This window comes from Chiloscyllium plagiosum, chromosome 10 (genome assembly GCF_004010195.1).
Source record: "Chiloscyllium plagiosum isolate BGI_BamShark_2017 chromosome 10, ASM401019v2, whole genome shotgun sequence".
In the NCBI taxonomy this organism is placed as follows: domain Eukaryota; kingdom Metazoa; phylum Chordata; class Chondrichthyes; order Orectolobiformes; family Hemiscylliidae; genus Chiloscyllium; species Chiloscyllium plagiosum.
The window spans coordinates 82,904,329-82,925,983 of record NC_057719.1 but is presented as its reverse complement, the minus strand read 5'-3'; the positions used below and the strand labels follow the sequence as shown (position 1 = coordinate 82,925,983).

General features: G+C 42.6%; 1 protein-coding gene across 2 annotated transcripts in view; it reads right to left on the bottom strand.

The window, feature by feature from the left end:
- The window catches only part of ivd (isovaleryl-CoA dehydrogenase), a 112,888-nt gene that overhangs the window by 16,494 nt on the left and 74,739 nt on the right, over positions 1 to 21,655 (bottom strand). For both annotated transcript variants that reach the window (XM_043698211.1, XM_043698213.1), the window contains 5 exons: positions 18,849 to 18,938; positions 9,227 to 9,278; positions 6,273 to 6,442; positions 3,938 to 4,031; positions 2,671 to 2,807 (listed from right to left, as the gene is read on the bottom strand). In XM_043698211.1, the coding sequence (XP_043554146.1) occupies positions 2,671 to 2,807; positions 3,938 to 4,031; positions 6,273 to 6,442; positions 9,227 to 9,278; positions 18,849 to 18,938 (543 nt within the window). The remainder of the gene's footprint in view (positions 1 to 2,670; positions 2,808 to 3,937; positions 4,032 to 6,272; positions 6,443 to 9,226; positions 9,279 to 18,848; positions 18,939 to 21,655) is intronic.

Genomic DNA, 21,655 nt, shown 5'->3' with positions numbered 1-21,655 from the left:
GAAGATGAGACGGTGAGGTGAAATGAGACAGAGATGGGGGAACAGAGGGGGTCAGTGGAAGTCATACAGAGAGAGACAGAAACAGACAGAGAGAGAAAAGGGCATAGAGAGAACAAACGAAAGGGGGGGGAAATGGGGACATATATGTATGGGGCCTTAGAAGGGAAGGACTCCTACAAAAATACTGACAAGGGAGGGTGGGAGTATAAGAAAAAGAGGGATCCTGTTATAATTGTGGGAGGGAAGAAGTGGAGGAAATGGGTCCGACACAGCCCTGTCAACCACAGTGCGGGGGAATCCTTGGTTGAGGAAGAAGGTGGCAGACAGCATCATCAGAGATGCGACAGAGACAGAGAAACTAGGAGAATGGCAGGGTGAGAGGATGTATAGTCGAGGTAACTGTGGGAGTTGGTGCGTTTGTAGTGGATATTCGTGGTCAGAGTCGTAAGTGTGTGCTGGAAAAGCACAGCAGGTTAGGCAGCATCCAAGGAGCAGAAAAATCAACGCTTCTTCCTGATGAAGATCTTATGCTCGAAACGGCAATTCTGCTGCTCCTCGGATGCTGCCTGACCTGCTGTGCTTTTCCAGCACCACAGTCTCAACTCTGATCTCCAGCACCTGCGATCCTCACTTTCCCTGATATTGGTGGCCAGCCTATCCTCAGAAATAGAAACAGAAATGTCAAGTAAGGGAGGAGTCAGAGATAGATCAGGTGAAGGTGAGGAAAGAATGGAAATTGGAAGCAAACTGATTAATTTTTCCAGTACCAGACAAGCGGGGGGAAATAGCACCATCAATATAATTGATGTACTGCAGAAAGCGACATTGGCAGGGCCTGGAGCAGGACTGGAACAAGGAATGTTCCACATACCCCACAAAGAGATAGGCATAACTGAGTACATGCGGGTACCCATGGCCACCCCTTGACTTGGAGAAAGGGAGAGGAGTTAGAAGAGAAGTTGTTTAGGGCGAGGGTGAGCTCGGCCAGGCAGAGGAGGGTGGTGGTAGATGGGGATGGTTCAGGTCTTTGCTCCAGGAAGAAGTGGAGAGCCCTGAGACCATCCTGATGGAGGGGGGGGGAAATTGAAGTATAAAGAGATTGCATGCCCAAGGTGACATTGAGGGAGCTGGCGTGTGTAAACTGTAATCTTTGAAGGCTGACACAGAGTGTCAGAAGAATGGTGGATGTAAGTGAGAAGGGACTGGACCAGACAGGACAAAATAGCTTTGGTCAGGCAGTAACAGATGAAACAAAAGTACGGCCAGACAGTCCAGTTGGTTGATTTTGATGAGAAGGTAGACATTGACAGACATTCTTGGCAGCATGTAGAAAGATCTAATTCCTGACTTACAACAGGGTCAAAGTGGAAGAACGCAGCTATTTTGGGGATAGTCTAAACCACATCTTTTGGTATATAAAACCATTGTTTCCATCTCACCTAGCTCCATATACACACACAGAGCCCCGATTACTGCTCCCAGCATGAGCTCCATATACACATACAGAGCCCCGATTACTGCTCCCAGCCTGAGCTCCATATATACACACAGCCCGATTACTGCTCCCAGCCTGAGCTCCATATACACACACAGCTTCGATTACTGCTCCCAGCCTGAGCTCCATATATACACACACAGCCCAATTACTGCTCCCAGCCTGAGCTCCATATACACACACAGCCCGATTACTGCTCCCAGCCTGAGCTCCATAGACACACACAGCTTCGATTACTGCTCCCAGCCTGAGCTCCATATATACACACACAGCACGATTACTGCTCCCAGCCTGAGCTCCATAGACACACACAGCTTCGATTACTGCTCCTAGCCTGAGCTCCATATACACACACAGCTTCGATTACTGCTCCCAGCCTGAGTTTGGTATACAGACACAGTGCCACGATTGCTGTGAGCTCCACACACAAGGACCCATGATCACCACTCCCAGCCGTGAGCTCTATAAGCTGATACCTGATCACGTGAGAGGAGACAGCACTTTGCCAAGACTCTCTGGATGCCTTCTCGCAGAGCGTTTTAGGGAACATCTCCAGGACACCCACACCAATCAACCCCACTGCCCCATGGCCAAACATTTTAACTTCCCCCGCCGGCCCCCTGTCTGCTGAGGACATGCAGGTCCTGGGCCTCATCCATCCCTCTCCCTCCCCACCCGACGCCTGCAGGAAGAGCGCCTCATCTTCCACCTCAGAACCCTTCAGCTCCGGGGCATCAACGTGGACTTCATCAGTTTCCTCATTTCCCCTCCCCCACCTTCCCCCAGTTCCAATCTTCCAGCTCAACACCATCCTCATGACCTGTCCTACTTGCCAATCTCCCTTCCCACCTGTTCGCTCCACCCTCCTCTCCGACCTATCACCTTTACCTCTTCCTCCATCCACCTACTGCACTCTCAACTACCTTCTCCCCAGCCTCATCCCCGAGGCTTCCAGCCTCATTCCTGATTAAGGGCTCCTGCTGGAAATGTTGATTTTCCTGCTCCTCGGATACTGCCTGACCTGCTGTGTTTTTCCAGCTCCACTCTAATCTTGACTCTGATGCAGCCCTGAGCCAATCTTTTCAATCACTGAACGTAGAGAGAAAGTAATTGTCATTTACAAACGTCTAATGCGCTAAATATCCCCAGAAGGACATTACAGGACAAAATGTTACCTTCTCCACAATGAACGCGGTGATACCACGGGAAGCCGGCTTGGCATTAATGTCCGTTTTGCCATAAACAATGAGGACATCAGCATCAGGCCCATTGGTAATCCAGAACTTGTTGCCATTGAGAACATAGTAATCACCTTACATTAAAAAAAACAACTCTCAGTCAGCAAAACACCTTGATTAATGGAATTAGATTGAACAAAAAAGATCAAATAACTTCCTATCATAAAGAACGTGCCCTGTTCATTTTCCAAATGTAAATGGTCAGCAACTACAAGAAACAAAATTGGATGCAGTTTTCCCCACACAGGGATCTGGCTTCCAACTGCAGAAGATAACCCACTGCTGCATTAAATGGAACATGTGTCACACCAGCCAAGCTTTTGACTTTCTGAAGGTTACTGGCATAATTGAGTCACTGGGCACCTTGTTGCAAAATAAGATTCAGATAGAAACGACTTTGAAATGTGTTTTGGGCTAGGCTGTGAATTTGAAGTCAGTTGTCAGGCACAGTACTCAGAGTACCAACCATAAGTTGTTTCCCCAGAAACCAAACTGCTTGCAGTCAGGAGAAAGACTGAATCAAGGAAGACAATCTGTTTTTTGGGAACGGGCACCCAGCCAGCAAAATCATCAAAGGAAATGTAGGACAGCATACAAAGACGTTATATTTAGTTTCAAGTTAAGCACGACAACCATCAAAAGTGGGGCAATGTCACGTGTTCATTATTTTATATCATCGTGCAAACGTAGGTGGCACCAACTAGACTACGTAACTCTGATCACAGCTGTTGATCTGCACTTTCTGCCTTACCACAGAATGGAAGAATTTAATTACTCGAATCCAAGTTTTGCCTTGTTGAATGGTACATCCAGTTCAGACCAAAAGTGAGATTGTCTTACCCTCTTGGTCACACGCTACTACACTCGTAGACAGGGGCCGGAGCAAACCAATTCCCATACAAAAACATTCAAGTCATTTACAGAAAGTAACGGCACCACTGAATCTGAGAAGGCACACACCTATGGCAGACTCAAATCCAATATCACTTATCAATTTAACACCATAATATGGGACGTTTCACATCATGAACTTGGGCTCACCTGAAGGTAAGTAAAATGTGTCCAATTTTTGTTTCACAAGGGAATCTCTGGGCTAAATAGAGAGAACTTTGGTCTCAGCAGTCTGTGATACATTCCAATCTAGATTCCAAAGGAAAATCAAAATCCAAAGTCACAGTCATGCCGTGCCATTCATTCCACAAACCTTTCTTGTCTGCCTTCAATTTCATTGAGACGACATCCGACCCTGCATTTGGCTCACTCATTGCAAGAGCCCCTATATGCTCACCACTGATTAACTGCAAAGAGAGAAAGCTAATTAAGGAGGAGGAAACCAACTTCAGAGTTGAACAGTGCACAGATTTCTAGCTTTGTGGGATACCTCTGCCTCGTCTGCAAGCATGCCCCAAGCTTCTTGTTCTGAGGAAGGGTCACTCCACCCAAAGCGTTAACTCTGATTTCTCTCCACAGATACTGCCAGATCCTGCTGAACTCTTTCAGCAATTGCTATTTTTGTTTCCAAGTTTCTAAGCACTGCTTGTTATTTTAATCCAGCACCTTGCTCCTACTCTCAAGTCTCAGTGCTCAGTGTTCCTGTGAAAGTTTGACACAGGTTTGGGGAACAGCACTTCATCTTCAGCTTCTGGACTCAGCATTGATTGCAACAATTTCAGACCATGAATCCAGTCCCACAATTCTGAGTATGTTTTTTTGTTTTGCCATGTGTCAGTCTGAACCTGGCTTTTGAAGTTATTGTCTCTGTCCAAAAACATTCATTATTCTGCTATTCAAAGTCTGGACAAACATTTTGTTTCGTTCCTACAACCATTACTACTCCCTTTGCCATTTGTTCCATGGCATCTTTTGTCATTTAATCTCTCCCACCCTCCGTCCACTCCCAGACTTTCCCTTTTGTTCTTTCATTGGCATAAAACCTTGCCAAATTCCTTCAGTTCCAAAAAGAACTTTTCGTCGGATGTAACTTAGAGCATTAATTGTTTCTCTCTCCCCAGATGCTGCCACTTTTCTAGCATTTTCTGCTTCTATTTCAGATTCCCAAATGCTTTTATTGCAAGAAAATGTTAAGATCTATTAAAAAAAGACTTATTGTATTTGAACTGATGCAGTCTGTAAGAATTTGAAGCCAGCCAGACTCTCAGATGAACACCTTTTACTTATTGTCTTATTAGGTTCTTCAGGATCAAGGGTTATGGGGAGAATGGGGCTGAGAAACCTATCAGCCATGACTGAGTGGCAGAGCAGACTCGATGGGCTGAATCGTCTAATTTCTGTCCTATACCTTATGGCCTTATATTACTAAAACAGAAATTGCTGGTGACCTTCAGCATGCCTGACAACACCTGTGGAGAGAAAGCAGAGATAATGTTTCAAGTCCAGAGACCCTTCTTCAGAACATTATCGTATTTAGCTTATAATGTCAGCTTAGATCATCTCAGTGACATATGAAATAATGGGAGATGTCCAGTTAGGCATGCTTTGTTAGAGCAATAAGACCAACTTTCAATAAACTGGAATAAGTATACAGCGTACCAACATCCCTTGAAACATAGAAAACAGGAGAAATAAGCCATTCGGCCCTTCGAACCTGTCCTGCCATTCGACATGACCATGGCTGATCTTCCAAGTCAGTACCCTGTTCCTCCTTTCTCCCTAAATCTTTCATCCTTTAAGAAATATATCTAATCGAAATCTGAAGCCTAGAAATAAATGCAGGTGTTGTCATCTAACTCTTCTCAGCCTTTTATGTAGGACAGCAGTTGAACTAAAAAAGTAGAACGTTCCCATAGTTGCCCTAAATTCACATTCTTTAACTGAACAAACTTTGGGTTGGCTATATTATCATGTCAATGTTGATGGAAAAGGCTTTTGCAGCGCACACTGAGATGTGGGCTCACTGCTAGAAGCCTGATGCTTGTCAGATATGGTGAAGACATCCAGAGCTGCTTTATCTTTAGAAAGCGTGCACTGTAAAGCTGACAATGTAACTCAGTTCTGTTAGCTATTTACACTACTATATTGGTACTTACATGCTTTTGGTACAGTATCTATACTCTAACTGGACTCTCAATGGTTCTGGTGTCTTTGAATCAGAGATTATCTTTTAGAGACCTCTCACAGTGGCTCAGTGGTTAGCACTGCTGCCTCTCAGCACCAGGGACCCAGGTCCGATTCCAGTCTCAGGCAACTGTCTGCATGGAGTTTGCACACTCTCCCCATGTATGCGTGGGTTTCCTCCCGCAATCCAAAGATGTGCAGGTCAAGTAAATTGGCCATGCTAAATTGCCCATAGTGTTAGGTGCATTAATAGGGGAAATGGGTCTGGGTGGGTTATTCTTCGGAGGGTAGGTGTGGACTTGTTTGGCCGAAGGACCTGTTTCCGCACTGTAGGGAATCTAATCTAAAATTTCATTTAGATATGAAGGATGGCTTATCAGTGAGCAAGGACTTCATGGTTATTGAGCATGTTGCAATAATTCAATTCAAGGATGACTGGAGCTTTGTGCCACTTAGTGTCATACCTTGGGTAAGTATTTCTGCTTCTGCTCTTCGTTCCCGTTCCTCACCAGCTGATTGATACACAGGTTGGAATGTGCTCCGTAACTGAGGCCGATGGCAGCCGACACACGGCTTATTTCCTCCATAACCAGGACATGATCCAGGTATCCACCTCCAGCCCCGCCATACTCCACTGTAAAAGGTACCACACAGCCAGTTTAATAAGATCAGCAAGTTCATCACACATGCAACCAAATCTTGCATTACCCACCAGAAGCAAACAGTGGAATTATACACAGTACTGGTGAGAATTGAGAATTTGCTACCACGTGGGAGTGATTCAGACAAAATTTGTTTTACCTTAAATATTTTTATGCTAAGCATGTGAGGAAGAAAGGATGATAAAGGGCTAATGGGGTCCGATGAGAAGAGATGTGTGGAGGCTCATGTGCAACACAAAAAATTGACCAATTGTAGGACCTGTTTGTGTTCTAAATTCTATGTATTTAGAGCAGTAACACACAGCATCATCAGATATTCAATAATCCCCTGCAGTAACCAGTATGCCTTTTTCTGGTAATGGCAAATAAACACGTGTAATCCTGCCCATTAAGTAAACATATTCAAACAAATGTAAATGAGTCCACCCGCTGAATCAACACCGCGCACACAATTTTACAAAATGTGGCCTGGAGAATATAAAAGTGTTGCATTCATGCGTGCATTCATGCAAAACACATGCATTCATGAATCACCACACGCAATACCTTTCCCAAAGATGTTCTATAACATTGTGTATTTAAGTGTAAAAGGTCCAACTTAGAAATATCAGCTAAAACTCTGTGGTAAAGGTTCAGAACATTGGAAGCTCGAGCTAAGTTACAGGACTTGAGCACATAAATCCAGGCTTACATGCTCCAATGCAGCATTGAGAGAGTACTATACAGTCAGAGTTAAAAATCACACAACACCAAGTTATGGTCCAACAGATTTATTTAGAAGTACTAGCTTTCGGAGCACTGTTCCTTCATCAGGTTGTGGAGGTTAAGAGATGGATACAGTTAGAGATGGATTAAATAGGAAGCAGGACAAAGAAGCTGGTCAATTAACCCAACCAATTCATGGATATGAAAGATCTGATGGTAATATTGCGAAGAACAGCATGAAGTCCTCCCCTGCAAACCTGGTCAATGATTATTCCTCAATCAACGTCAGAGTAGATGATCTGGTTAATAGCTTATTTGCTGGTTGAAAGAGCTTATATTTGTCAACTAGTTGGCAAATAAGTCTACATTACAATTATTATCTTAAACCTTTATCGCAGAGTGACACGAAAGTATTTTGGGAAATTACAAAGGTGCTACAGCAATACAAAATCACTCCCTTTGCTTCAAAGCTACTATAAGAACATAGAAAATAGATAGTATTACCACTGCACTCTAATTTTAAAAGAAACCGGTCCATAACTGCTAAACATGGGTCACATCACCAGCCCAATGTATTCAACCCATCGTTCCACCTTTTTTAAAATTTAAAGTCTCTCAAACAATGCAGTCAGTCCAACCAATGATTTGCAACAAAAGGCTGGATTTTGGGGCGCCCTCCCTAGTGTTTTTTATGGAAGAAGGACACATAAAACAGGGTAGGTGCCCAGACTATCACACTCCTACCCGCCCTGTACTCCCTCTGTAGTACAAACCTGGTGGCCTGCCCCGTCATGTGTATTTAAATCAACCTGTTACAACACACAAGAAAGATCTGAATCAGACCTTCTGGCTCAGAAGTAGGACATGATCACTTTGCCACAAGCCCCCTAAAGCATGCTCATCATATGCAAGAAAATGAGGTTAGGCCAAGATGAACTGGTTTGAAGTTAATTTCCATTTGATATATACTGCCCATGCTCTGATACAGTTATCATGTTCAGGAAAAGGCGGCCTATTTTTGTTATAAAGTAGGTTTTGAAAAGGCAGAGGGAAAATAGGCCATGTTTTGGGAGAGGCAGAGGAGGGTGGCAGTTGCACTGCGCACACTGGGGCACCCTCTCTGAAGACAGTACCCTCTTTTTCTTTCAGTACCTTGTTCTCCACAGCCCATGCCCATAACCCTCTAAGCTAGTCAAACCCTCCTTTCCCAGTAGCTCCAAATTACCCTAATCCAGCATTTTCACAGCAAAAAAAAAATTTGCGAGTCACCTTTAATTGAAAGTAAAAATAGACCACATTATTCACAAATCGTGAATGGCCATAATAGTGAAATCTTTACGTTTAAATAGAACTGATCAAATCTTCTCAAAGCACTCATGACTGATTCATTTTGGCACACATCAGCTATTTTGTCTCAGACAAATGGCCAACTAATCTATTCGAATGGTCATTATTTATCTACAGAGAGATAAGTGTCCAGGACAGATATACAAAATTATGCTCGGGGATCTGTAACACTTCAGAGGTGACTCTTAGTGTAACAACTCATTTGTCTTGACAATGTAGCATTCTTTCAGCATGACACTGAAATCTCAGTCAGAACTGTGTCCAGAGGTCTTCTGTGATAATAAATGTCTAGAACCTACCACTGTCACTGGATCCAAGTCATCAGATCCTTTCCTACCAGCATTATGAATGTGCCACGCTCCATGGACAGTAAAGGTTCAAGGAGGCAGCTCACCATTATCTTCTCCAGGGCATTAGGGAAGTGCAACAAATGCCACAGACACAGAAATCCCATGGAATAATAAAAACTTAGAAGCATGTTCTGTAAGACGGTCTAAACTTAGACAGCATACCTTAAAGGTAGGAGCTAGAGTAGACCATTTGGTCCTTCAAACTTGCTCTGTCTTTCAGCAAAATAATGGCTCACCTTCTGACTCAACTCCACTTACCCGCCAAACCCCACATTCCCCGAGGATACAACCGCAGTTTGATTGTTACTGCCAGAGAAAACAAAGCAGATAAAAGCTGAGGCTGTCAAAACTCACCAGGTGCAGTGATTCCGAGAACTCCAAGGTTACCAAGCTGCTTCCAGAACTCCTAAATACCAAAGAGGCAACATGATGGTAAGGAAATCACTGGAAGAGCTTCATTAAATTCAAACTGTGTCACACATCAGTGCATAAATCTTTCTTGGGCAAGACACGTAGATGTGGGTTTTGCATGGGAAATTCTATAGCACATAACTCAAAAATGTATCAGTTCACAGCAGGTCATATTATTAATTGTCTAGCAATGAGGAACAAGCTGCAGTTTAATAAGAGCTAAGCAAACGACTTGCATTTTCTCTTCATTGTTCCATGTGATGTGGGTGTTGCTAGCATTTGTTGCCTATCCTTAATTGCCCTAGAACTGACCAGCTTGCTAGGCTATTTCAGAAGACAATTTAGAGTCAGCCAGATCGCCGTGCATCTTAAATCACATGCAGGCCAGACTAGGACAGCAGATTTCCTCCCCTAAAGGGCATAGTGAACCAGACGATTGCTAGTTTCATGGTCAAGACTGCTGACATTAGATTCTAGATACATTTTCTTTAAATTCACCATGGTGGGCTGTGAACCCATGACCCTAAGGCATAAACTGGGCTTTTGGATTACTGGTCATTATCACTATGCCACTGACTTCTCATGAATAACATACAGAATAATGGAAATGTAGGAGCAAAGGACCTTTTACTGAGGGGTTCAGATGCTGTATGCACAGAAGAACAGATAGTGAGTTACAAATGCAATTTAATTAAGCAGTTCAGGAAAACAAAAATGGTGATAATGAAAGAAAAACTCGTGAATTTGGTGGTGAGGAGGACATTTTCAGGACACAAGTTCAGCCAGGTGATTCCTTAAACTGAAGAACAAACACGAATGGCACAACCTTTGTAACAGAGTGGTCTCTTCATAAAATGGGGAGTACTGACAGACAAAGGTACTTTGATAAAGTAGGATTGGAGAAGTGGTGGAGTCCGGAGTGGCATGGTGGCTGAGTGGTTAGCACTGCTGTCTCATAGTGCTAGGGACCCGGGTTTGATTCCACCCACGGGTGACTGAGTGGAGGTTCTATGTTCTCTGCGTGTCTGTGTGGGTTTCTTCCGGGTGCTCCTGTTTCCTCCCACAGTCCAACGACGTCCAGGTTAGTTGGATTGGCCATGCTGAGTTTCTCCATAGTGTCGACAGACATTGCAGGTTAGGTGGATTAGCCACGAGAAACGTAGGGTTACAAGAGTGGTGGTGGGGGTGGGGGATGCTCTGTGAAGGGCCGATGTGGACTCGATGGACCGAACAGCCTGCTTCCAAATTGTAGGGATTCTATGAGTCCAAGGGAGTGAAGGCTAAGAGATAAGCAAGGCTAAAGCAATCCAGGGGACTTGCAATGAGAATGTTGGGCTAATGATCTGGGTGTATGGATTTGAATCCTATTAAGGTAGGTAGAGAACTTTGAATTCAATAAAAATCCCAAATGAAAAGCTAGCCTAAGGGTGATCTTGTAACTACTGTTGCTTGTCGTAAAAACCTATCTAGTGCAGGAAAAGAAATTGGCCGTCCTTATCTGGTCTGACCGACATGCGATGATTGACCTACAGCACTGAGGTCAGATCTTAACTGTCTTCTAGGTAACTAGGGATGGGCAATAAATGCTGGTCTGGTCACTGAGACCCACTTTCATAAACAAAATAAAATAAAAGGCAGCCTCTGTCAAATAGGTAAGACAGGCAGCAGGGAGGAAGAAATGCCTCGATCAAGTGGAAGAAGGAACTGAAATTCATATTCATTTCAACACTGTGTCATTATTGGAAAGAGCAGAACATGTCAGGCAGCATAGCTGCACATGAGAAAAAGAGAGGTTGTTAGGACCAGTGGTCATACTAATGTACTAGTTGAATGAAGAAACATAGAGGTTTGAAAGTGGTATACAATAAAAGATCTTTTCTAGCATCTTGTCAAGGAGTGAGAGACACATTTACCAAGATATGGGAGCAACATTCATATGGTTCACGAGATTTTGATTTGGCACAATGGAAGGAAATCAGATTTTTTTGAAAACTGATTTTATCAAAAAGGACTTGGCTTGAGCGTGGGGGTAAAAGCATGAGGTCAGGATATAAACTGATAGGTGACGGGGATTGGGGAGGGGTGGTGGTGCCTATGTCGAGTGGAAATGGCCCTATGTCTGCACCAGGTAGCCTAGGTTCAAGTTCCATCTATTTCAATGTGTGCTGGTTGATTATAAACCTATAAACTGACAAAAAGTAAGTTGAGCCAAAGACAAGAGAGACGGTGGCAGTTTGTTCGACTTGCAATTAATACAAAGATAGCATATGAAGGAAAAGAAAAGACCTAAATGCAACGATTTAGTCACTGCAGTGCAAGTACAGAGGATATTGAGTGTCAAGAGCCTGTAATCTGAAAGAAGCTGCTGAATATATAGTGCAATCATCAGCAAAAAAAAATGCACACATTTGGAATATGTGGGCAGACTGTTAATGACAGGAAGGAAAACTGGGGGAGATTAGAGCCCTAGAGAACCACTGAATTAATGGAAAGAGAGGCAAAGGATAAACTTTTCATTACAGCTGATTTTTTAATTGCATCAGATAGACAGGAAGTGTGATTGCAATTACCTTAGGCTATGAGGTAACTTGCTGTGAAGTGCTTGCTATCAAAGCTAATAATGGCTCTAGAAGTATTGAAGGCAATGACAGATGATTCACAAACGTGTTCAAGTAAATAGTCCCAGAGGTGCTCTACAAGCTCAGTGCTAAAAATCACATTAGGAATCAGCAAGATCCTTAAAATAATCAGCGTCTTGAGAGTCAACAGTAGTTTCTACAGCCTCAGAAAGAACGAATGCAAGTCCAGAAGCACACAGGTATTTATGTAGCCGTACACATGAATTGGGAAGCTATGCTGCGTTTGTTACGTCAGTGTCAAGGTTGACACTGAATAGTTGCTAAGCACTGAGAGGAAAGGATAAACAGACAGTGGTTGTTGTCTACATCAGTATTAATGTAATAGATAGAAAGTGGTACATGGTCCTGCAGTCAGAATTTGAGAGCTAGTAAGGTAATTTGCAAGTGGAACACCGAAGCAGTAATGTCTGGATTACACCCAATATAATTGAAATTCAGTATAGAAATAGGAGGATGGAGCAGATGAATGCTTGCTGAAACAACAATGCAGAGCAGAGGAAGGGTTTTAGATTCTTGGGACGCTGGGGTCAGTTCATGGGGAGATGGGACCTATAAAGGCCAGACATAGGTTGCACCTTAACAGAGCTAGAACCAATTTCCTTTTGAGATAATTTACCAGCGCAATTGGGGAGGTTTAAACTCACTTTATAGGACTGTGGGGACCAATAGGCAATATGAGAGAAGGAAATCAATGTGCAAATAACACTGGGAGCATCAAAGTAGAAAATAGTGAGTTCAGATTTCAGAAGGGAAATAAGCAAGTAGAGAAGCTAATAGAATGCTACCCTTTACTGGGAGGGGAATTAAATACAAAAGTAGGGAGATGATACTTAAATTATACAGGTATTAGAGAGACCACATTTTGAGTTGTGTGTGCAATACTGGCCATCTTATTTAAGGAAAATTCCAAACGCATTTAAAATAGTTCAGAGTGGGTTTCCTGTACTTATACGCAGAATGGGTGGGTTCTCTTAAGAGGAAAGATTGGATAGGTTAGGCTTATATCCAATGGAGTTCACAAGAGGTTGAAGGGACTTAATTGAAACAGTTGAAATTCCAAAACGTTTTGACAAGGATTTTCCTCTTGTCAGTTTAAAACTGATGAGGATAACGTTTAAGGTACATTGTCTCCAATTAAGGTTGAAAAACCATGACGACCAGATGAGATACTGAAGAAAGTTAGAGTGAAAATTGCAGAGGCACTGGCCAGAATTTTCCAATTTTCCCTTCAGTATCTCAGGACACACAGGTACCAGGGGTTTGTAAAATTTCAAATGTCGCACCGCTGTTTAGGAAGGTGTAAAGACAAACCCAGCAAATACAGACCAGTCAGTTTAACTTTTTGGTGGGAGAAGCTCTTAGGAAACAAAATTAATAGCCACTTGTCAAATGTGGGTTGACTAAGGGATGTCAGTACGGATTTGTTCAGGGAGATCAGGTCGAACGAATTTACTTGACTCTTCAATGAGGAAAGACAGTGCATTAGCGAGGATAATGCTGTTGATCTGGTGCACATGGACTTCAAATTGGAATCTAACAGAATGCCACACAACAGACTTGCAAGTTAAGTTTGAATTCATAAAGCAAAACGCACAGCAGTAAAATTAGCCGAGACACAGGAAAGTCAGCGCGGTGAATGATTGTTTTGCGGGACTGGAAGAAGGTTTATACTGAAGTTCCCCAGGGATTAGAGCCCCTGCTTTTCCAGTTACACATTAATGAGCTAGATCTTTGTGTACAGGACACAATTTCCAAACTTACTGGATGATACAGAATTTGGAAATGTTGTGAACCATGAGGAAGATAATGTAGAAGATTACAAAGGACAGATAGGTTAATGGAATGGATGAGAAATTTAATGCAGAAAAGTATGAAGTGATTAATTTTCATCAGAAGAGAGACAATATGAAACAAAAGGTACTAAAGGGACTGGGTGCAAAATCACTTGATCATGTTATGTCACACTTCTAAGGGCAGGTGGGACTTGAACACAGGTCTGCGAGTACTGAGATAGGGCCACAATCATGTGGCAAAAGTGGCCTTTAAAGGATATGGATATCTATGTACATAAAGCATTGAAGCTGTCAGGTTACTATTGCATTTAGCATCTTTATCAGGGGACATAGAAGACAAAACAAAGTTATGCTAACCTTTTTGAAAGACTGTTTCAGGCACAACTGGAGTATTACATCCAGTTCTGGGAATGCTACTTTATGAAGGGTATGAATGCATTAAGATAGGATTCTACGAATGAGGAACTTCAGTTCCATAAAAAAATTGGGATTCTTCCATGTGGAGCAGAGAGGAATATTTGGAGATTTGGTAGAAGTCCTCTGAATAATGAGAGTTCTGAACAGAGTAGAGAAGAAATAGTGTCCCCAACGGTGGATGGGTTGATGGCCGGTGTGGGGGAGGCACATAATTAAGATAATTGACAGAAGTAGAAATGGTGACTCAAGGAGAAACATTTTCACACAGCAAGTGGTTAGAATCTGGAATGTATGACACTGAATGAGCAGTGGAGGAAGTTTCAAATAGAATTAGATGGTTATTCAGAAAAAAAAATCAGGACGATGGAGAAAAGACAGGGGACTGGCATTAGGTGAACTGCTCCAGCACAGGGCCAGAACAGATACTACAGGGTGAATGGCCTCCTTCAGTGCTAGAGCTATTACTCCACATACATGAGAAAGAAATTTACAGTCGTTGTGCAGCCATAAGCAAGGGCCCCGAAGTGTAGTTGCCAATCCAGTGATAATGTAAGGGATAGCGAATTTGAAAAGAGAGAGAGCGGTTCAACTCTTGTGGTCCATGATGGAACAAACAATGCAAGTAGGAAGAGGCGGACTCAGGTATTAGCAGCCAAATTAAAAACCAGAGCCTTGAAGCTGTGGTTAACCTGTGGTTACTCTGGAATCATGTTCAAACTGGCAGATCTGAATGATTAACTTATGACTGATGGCTGGTGTAAGAAAGGGGGACTTCTTTTCGTATGACACAGTAACCCGTAATAGGATAGCAAAGAAGCTGTATGGAGGGGTCAGGATCCACTTAAACTGAAATTAGAACAGAATCCTATTGCAAAGGGTACATAAGGAAGTAGCAAAGACACTAAACAATTAAGGAGGGGGATATGAGAGTTACAGGGATGTATAAAAGTTCTAAATAGAAATGAACAGGAAGACTGAAATTAGAACAGAATCCTATTGCAAAGGGTACATAAGGAAGTAGCAAAGATACTAAACAATTAAGGAGGGGGATATGAGAGTTACAGGGATGTATAAAAAGTCTAAATAGAAATGAACAGGAAGAAAAGCACACAATGTGACCAACTTCACTGAATTCTCTGAAAAGACAACAGACAGTAGACAAAAGTGATTTACGGCAGATATCATTTATCTGGATTTCTAAAAGAACGTTGGTAATGTGCCACACAATGGCCTAACAAAATCAGAACATGCAGAGTCAGTGTACAAGTAGGGGAATGGATAGTTAGTTGGCCATAAGACAGTAAGCAGGGACTAAGGGTAGCTGCTTGGTAGTGATAGTAATACAGCAAAGAAGGTTCGTTAGAGTGATCCCTGGGATGAAACAGTTTTATATGATGAGTTGCTGAATAAATTTGGTCTATATTGGGCAGTACAGTAGCTCAGTGGTTAGCACTGTTGCCTCACAACGCCAGGGACCCAGGTTCAATTCAAGCCTCAAGTGACTGTCTGCTTGAACTGTCTTTCCTTGTCTGCATGGGTTTCCTCTGGGTGTTCCAGTTTCCTCCCATACTCCAAAGATGTGTAGGTTCGGAGGATTGGCCATGGTAAATTACCCATCGTGTCCAGAGATGTGCAGGCTAGATGGATTAGCCATGGGAAGTGCAGGGTTACAGGGATAGGGTAGTGGGTCCGGATGGGATGCTCCTTGGAGAATTGGTGTGTCCTTGATGGGCCAAATGGCCTGCTCCTGCACTATAGGGACTCTATAATTCCGTATTCAATGGAGCTTTAGAAAGAACGAAAAGGTGACCTCTTTAAACATACAAGATTTAGAAAGAGCTTGCTAAGGAAGGCACCAAAAGGTTGTTTCCCTTGACTCGGAAATCTAGAACATATCGATAAGAAGCTGAGAATTTAGGAAGAACAAAGAGGAGGAATTTCATGACTTAAAAGGGCGGTCAGTCCTTCGAATGCAAAGAAGATGTCCCCGGATGATACCAGAACCTTATAGAATCTAGGGTCCTACAACATGGAGGTAGGCCCTTTTGCCCAAACTGATCCATGCCAACCAAAATGTGCATCAATGCTAACCCCATTTCCCTGCCCTTGGCCCATATCCTTCTAACCCTTTCCAATCCAAGTATTTGTCCAAAAACCTTTTAAAATGTTGTTAACCTACCCACTTCAACCACGTCCGCTGGCAGCTCATCCATATGCGTACCAACCTCTGTGTGAAAAAGTTGTCCCTCAGGTTCCCTTTTATTCTTTCCCCTCTAACCTTAAACTGATGCCCTCTAGTCCTCGATTCCCCAACGCTAGGAAAAAGACTGAGTGCATTCACCATCTCCATCTCTCCATGCCTCTCATGACCTGATACACCTCTACAAAGGCACCCAAGACCTCTTAAATTCCATCTGCCGTTTCTCTGCGCACTTCCCCAGCTGATCAAGGTTCTATTGCAAATTCTGATAACGTTCCTCACTGTCCATGATACCACCTAATTTAGTGTCATCTGAGCAATGAGCTCACTGACCCCTGAGGCACTCCACTAGTCACAGGCCTCTAGTCTGACAAGCATGCTTCCACTAGTACCCTCTGCCTCCTATCATCAAGTCAACTCAAATTTGCCAGCTCCCCCTGGATTCCATGCAGTTTAACCTTCCAGAGCAGCCTACTACTTATCAAAGGCCTCTCTAAAATCCATGTAGACTATGCCTACCACCCTGCCCTTGGCAACCTTCCTGGTCACTTCACCAAAGAACTCTAATAAATTTGTGAGGCAAGATCTCCCATGCACAAAGCCATGCTGACTACTCCTAATCAAACCATAGATCATACTAATCAGAAAAGGGTGTATGGGCTGGCTCTCTTTTCTCGTGAAGACAGAAGGCTTAGAGTTGATCTAATGTAGGTCTTTAAAATGATGAAATGGACAAAGTACACAGGCAGTGTGTGTTTCCAATTGTGGGCAAGAGCAAACCCAGTGGCTATCAACAAATGGACATCAACAAGTTACAACAGGGAATTCAGAACAAACTTCTTAACCCAGGGAGCGATGAGAATGTGGAACTCACTACCATATGCAATATTTGAGGCAAGTAGTACTCCTATGTAAGGAGTTTGATGAGCAAATAAGGGAAAATGAAATGGTTTTGGTGAAAGTCAGTTGAGGAAAGATCGGAGGAAGTTCAGGTTCACTTTTAGAACACAATTACGTGTGCAATTCTGGTCACCCTTCTATCGGAAGGATGTTGTGAAACTGGAGAAGGTGCAGAAAGGATTTACAAGTATGTTGGAGGGACTGGATGGTTTGAGCTATAGGGAGAGGCTGAATAAGGTAGGGCTTCTTTCTCTGGAGTGTCAGAGGCTGAGCGATGACCTTATAGATGTTTATAAAATCATAAGGGCAAAGATCGGGTAAACAGACAAGGTCTTTTCCCCAGGATAGAGAAATCCAAAATTAGAGGGCATAGGTTTAAGTTGAGAGGAGAAAGATTTAAAAAGGACCTGAGGGGTAACCTTTTCACGCAGAGGGTGGTGCATGGAATGAGCTGCCAGAGGAAGTGGTGGAGGCTAGTACAATTATAACATTTAAAAGCATCTGGATGGGTACATGAATAGGAAGGATTTAGAGGGATATATGTCAAATGCTGGCAAATGGGACAAGATCAGATTGGGATACTTGGTCAGTATGGCCAAATTGAACTGAACAGTCTGTTTCCGTGTTACATAGTTCAAGGTAAAGCACAAGCATGGTCTGGCCATGCTGCCTATCATATGGATTGCTACATGAAGAACATTTCGCAAATACAATTGTGCAAACAGAAGTAGCGATAATACAAAACAAGATGAGTTAGAAGCCACATTTTACAGCCAATGGGAGAGACACCATGTGGACCAGGCATTTTATCATTCAGATTAACTGTGGAGATAGAGTTTAAAAATGATCAAATAATATGAAGCAATGAAGATGGTTCATAACTGATATTAGGGATGGGGGAGGAAAAGGTGAATCAAAAGAGTCAACATTCTGTTTAAAAGCAATAAGAATGGTATCAAAGTAGAACAATTTCATAAAATAATTCAAAGTGGGTACTAGAAGGAGACTTTCACTGATGCTGCATTACAATAAAGTTTCAAGCAGCTATAAGACTAGATTACAGAAGTTACTATCAGGCCAATTCAAATTATTTCAATCTGAAACATCTAATTGTTGTGGCTTTTTGTTTGACTTCATGCAGCAGATAACAACCAATGATGTAGAAGCAAACCTCTGTTTTAACTTCTAACTCTGTTTAGATTAGACTAGATTACTTACAGTGTGGAAACAGGCCCTTCGGCCCAACAAGTCCATACTGACCCGCCGAAGCGCACCCACCAGACCCATTCCCCTACATTTACCCCTGCACCTAACACTACTGGCAATTTAGCATGGCCAATTCACCTAACCTGCACATTTTTGGACTGTGGGAGGAAACCTGAGCACCCGGAGGAAACCCACGCAGACACGGGGAGAATGTGCAAACTCCACACAGACAGTCGCCCGAGGTAGGAATTGAACCCGGGTCTCTGGCGCTGTGAGGCAGCAGTGCTAACCACTGTGCCACCGTGCCGCCCAATCAACAGGAACTTTTAATTAGATCAATGTCGTGTGAAAATCTCAGATTTAAACAATGATTTATATGAGAGGAAGCGAGCCATACGCTGTGCACTTACCTTCAGCTCTGGGAACTCATTCTTCTGGTCAATCTCCTGGGCTTTGGGAGCAAGATGGTCCTGGCAAAATTTCTGAACCATCTGCCGAAGCTAACAAGCAAAGAAAAGAAACCGCAATGGAGTCAATTATGAATTTTAAAGGTTACTTGGAAAACACAGGGGTAGAGGTTATCTTTAAAATCTACGATAAGTGCAGGAAGTGAAAACTGGCTGGGAGAATCACACTGAATTGAATAGATGAGAAGTACAGCAGACTACACAAGGGGTGTACAATCCTATACGAGCATTCTCGTTTCCCACCTTCACCCAGATGTTTCGTAATTACAAGTGGGGAAAAAAAATGACAATCTAAGCTCTTTCTTAATTGGTGAGCACAAAACAAAAGCAGCAACTTTTTTGCTACAGTAGCCTGATCGAGACAAGAACTCAAAAGATGGACACAAAAAGTCCACTTTTCCAAATAGTTCTATATTACAGCTGACCTGTTACAAAATCCAATTTAATGCATGCTTCCCTAAAGGTGAGAAGTGGCCTCTTTGGGGAGGCTGCTAGGGGGCAACTAAAGGCAATTCTCTTTCTGGGAACATGAGGTACTTGAGAAATAAAGCAGGAATGAATTTTTAAAAAACGCATTAGGAGAGAGAATCTAACTATTTCCACTTGACATTCATTAGCAGTACCATCACCATTACTCATGACATCCTGGGAGCTTATTATATTCAGAAAATGAACAGGATGAGGAAAGTGAATGCACTACAGTGATATAATTATAGGAGCAGGTCAGAAGTTGGGAATTCTACGAATATTCACTTCTTGTCTCCCCAGTGCTTGTACCACATCTACAAGACACAAATCCATAACAACATAGGAATAGAAGCAGGTCATTCGGTCCACTGAGCCTGTTCCGCTATTCAATGACAATATGAATGATTTAATAAACCTCAACTTCATTTTCCTGTTTTCCCCCACAATCCTAGATTCCCTTACTAATTAAAAGTCCTTCTCAGCCTCGAACATATTTAATGACCCAGCCTCCACGGCCTTCTACAGTATAGAATTCCACTAAATTCCATATATACACTGCTTCCTGAGAGAAGAAATTCCTCATCTCTTAAATGTGCAACTCCTTATTCTGACTTCATGCCCACTGGTTCAGGATTCTCCCACAAGGGGAATATGGTTTCCACATCTACCCTATCAAGCTCCCAATGTTTCACTAAGGTTGGGCCTCTCATTCTTCTAAATTCCAATATGTACAGGCTGAAACTATTCAACCTCAAAAAAAATGCAGTTCCTCTATACCTGGTATCAGCCTAGTGAAACTTCTCAGCACAGCCTCCAATGACAGTATATCTTTCCTTAGATAAGATGTCCAAAAGTTCACAGTATTCCCAATGTCGTCTGACCAGTGCCTTGTATCGTTTTAACAAACCTTCCCTATATTTGCACTCCATTCCCTTTGAAATGAAAGCCAACTTTCCACTCGCTTTCCCTTTTACTTGGTGAACTTGACTGCTAACTTTTTGAGACCAAATCCCACTGTTCTGTAGCTTTCTGCAGTCTTTCTCCATTTAAATAATATTTGGCTCCTCTATTCTTCCTACCAAAGTGCATAGCCTTAAACTTCCCAACGTTATATTCAATCTGCCAAGGTTTTGCCCATTCCCTTAATCTGATTATATCCCTTTGCAGACTCTGTGTCATCCTCACCACATGCCTGCTATTACACCCTTTATAATAGACTCTGACATTTTTCCAATATGAGATATTAAGTTAATTGGTCTATAGTTATCTGCTTTTTTGCCTCCCTCTTTTTTTTGAAAAAGATGTCACATTGGCAGTTTTCTAATTCTTTGCAACTTTCCCAGAATCTAAGGATTCTTTGAAGAGTAAAACCAGAGCATCCACTACCTTTGTGGTTTCTTTCTTTAATATCCAAGGATGCATCTTATTAGGTCCAAGGAACTTATCAGTCTTTAGCCCCATTGGTTTCCTCAGCACTTCTCTCTAGTGATTGCTATTGTATTTATTTCCTCTCCTCCTTTTGAATCTTGACTATTTGGTAATTTTGGAATTCTACTAAGATGACTGATACAAAGTGTTTATACAAAACTCCTCTGCCATTTAAAACCACTAGACCGTAAGACAGAGGAGCAGAAACTAGGCCATTCAGCCCATCGGGTCTGCTCCGGCATTCAAGATGGATAAGTTACTCAACTTCATTCTCCCACTTTCCTTAAGAACCTATCTCGGTCTTAAATATACTCAATGACCCAGCCTCCACAACCTTCTGTGGCAATGAATTCCATAGATTCACCATTCCTGCTGAAGAAGTTTCTCCTTATCTCCATTCCTCTTAAGTCTGAGCTCTCAGGTCTTAATCTCTCCTACCAATGGAAACACCTTCCCAACATCTACTCTGTCCAGACCATTCAGTATTCTCTATGTTTCAATTAGATCTCCCTTCTAAACTCCATCAAGTATAGACCCAGAGTCCTCAAGTTTTACTCATATGCTAAGCTTTTTACTCCTGGGGCCATTCTCGTGAACCTCCTCTGAACATGCTGCAGGGCCAGTATATCCTTCCTGACATATATACAGTCACACAACACTGAAACAGGCCCTTCGGTCCAACCAGTCTATGCCAAACATAATCCCAAACTAGTCTAGACTCACCCGCCTGCTCCTGGCCCGTATCCCTCCAAATCTTTCCTATTCATGTAGATATCCAAATGTCTTTTAAACGTTGTAATTGTACCTATACCTATCACTTCCTTAGGAGGTTCATTCCACACACGGACTACCCG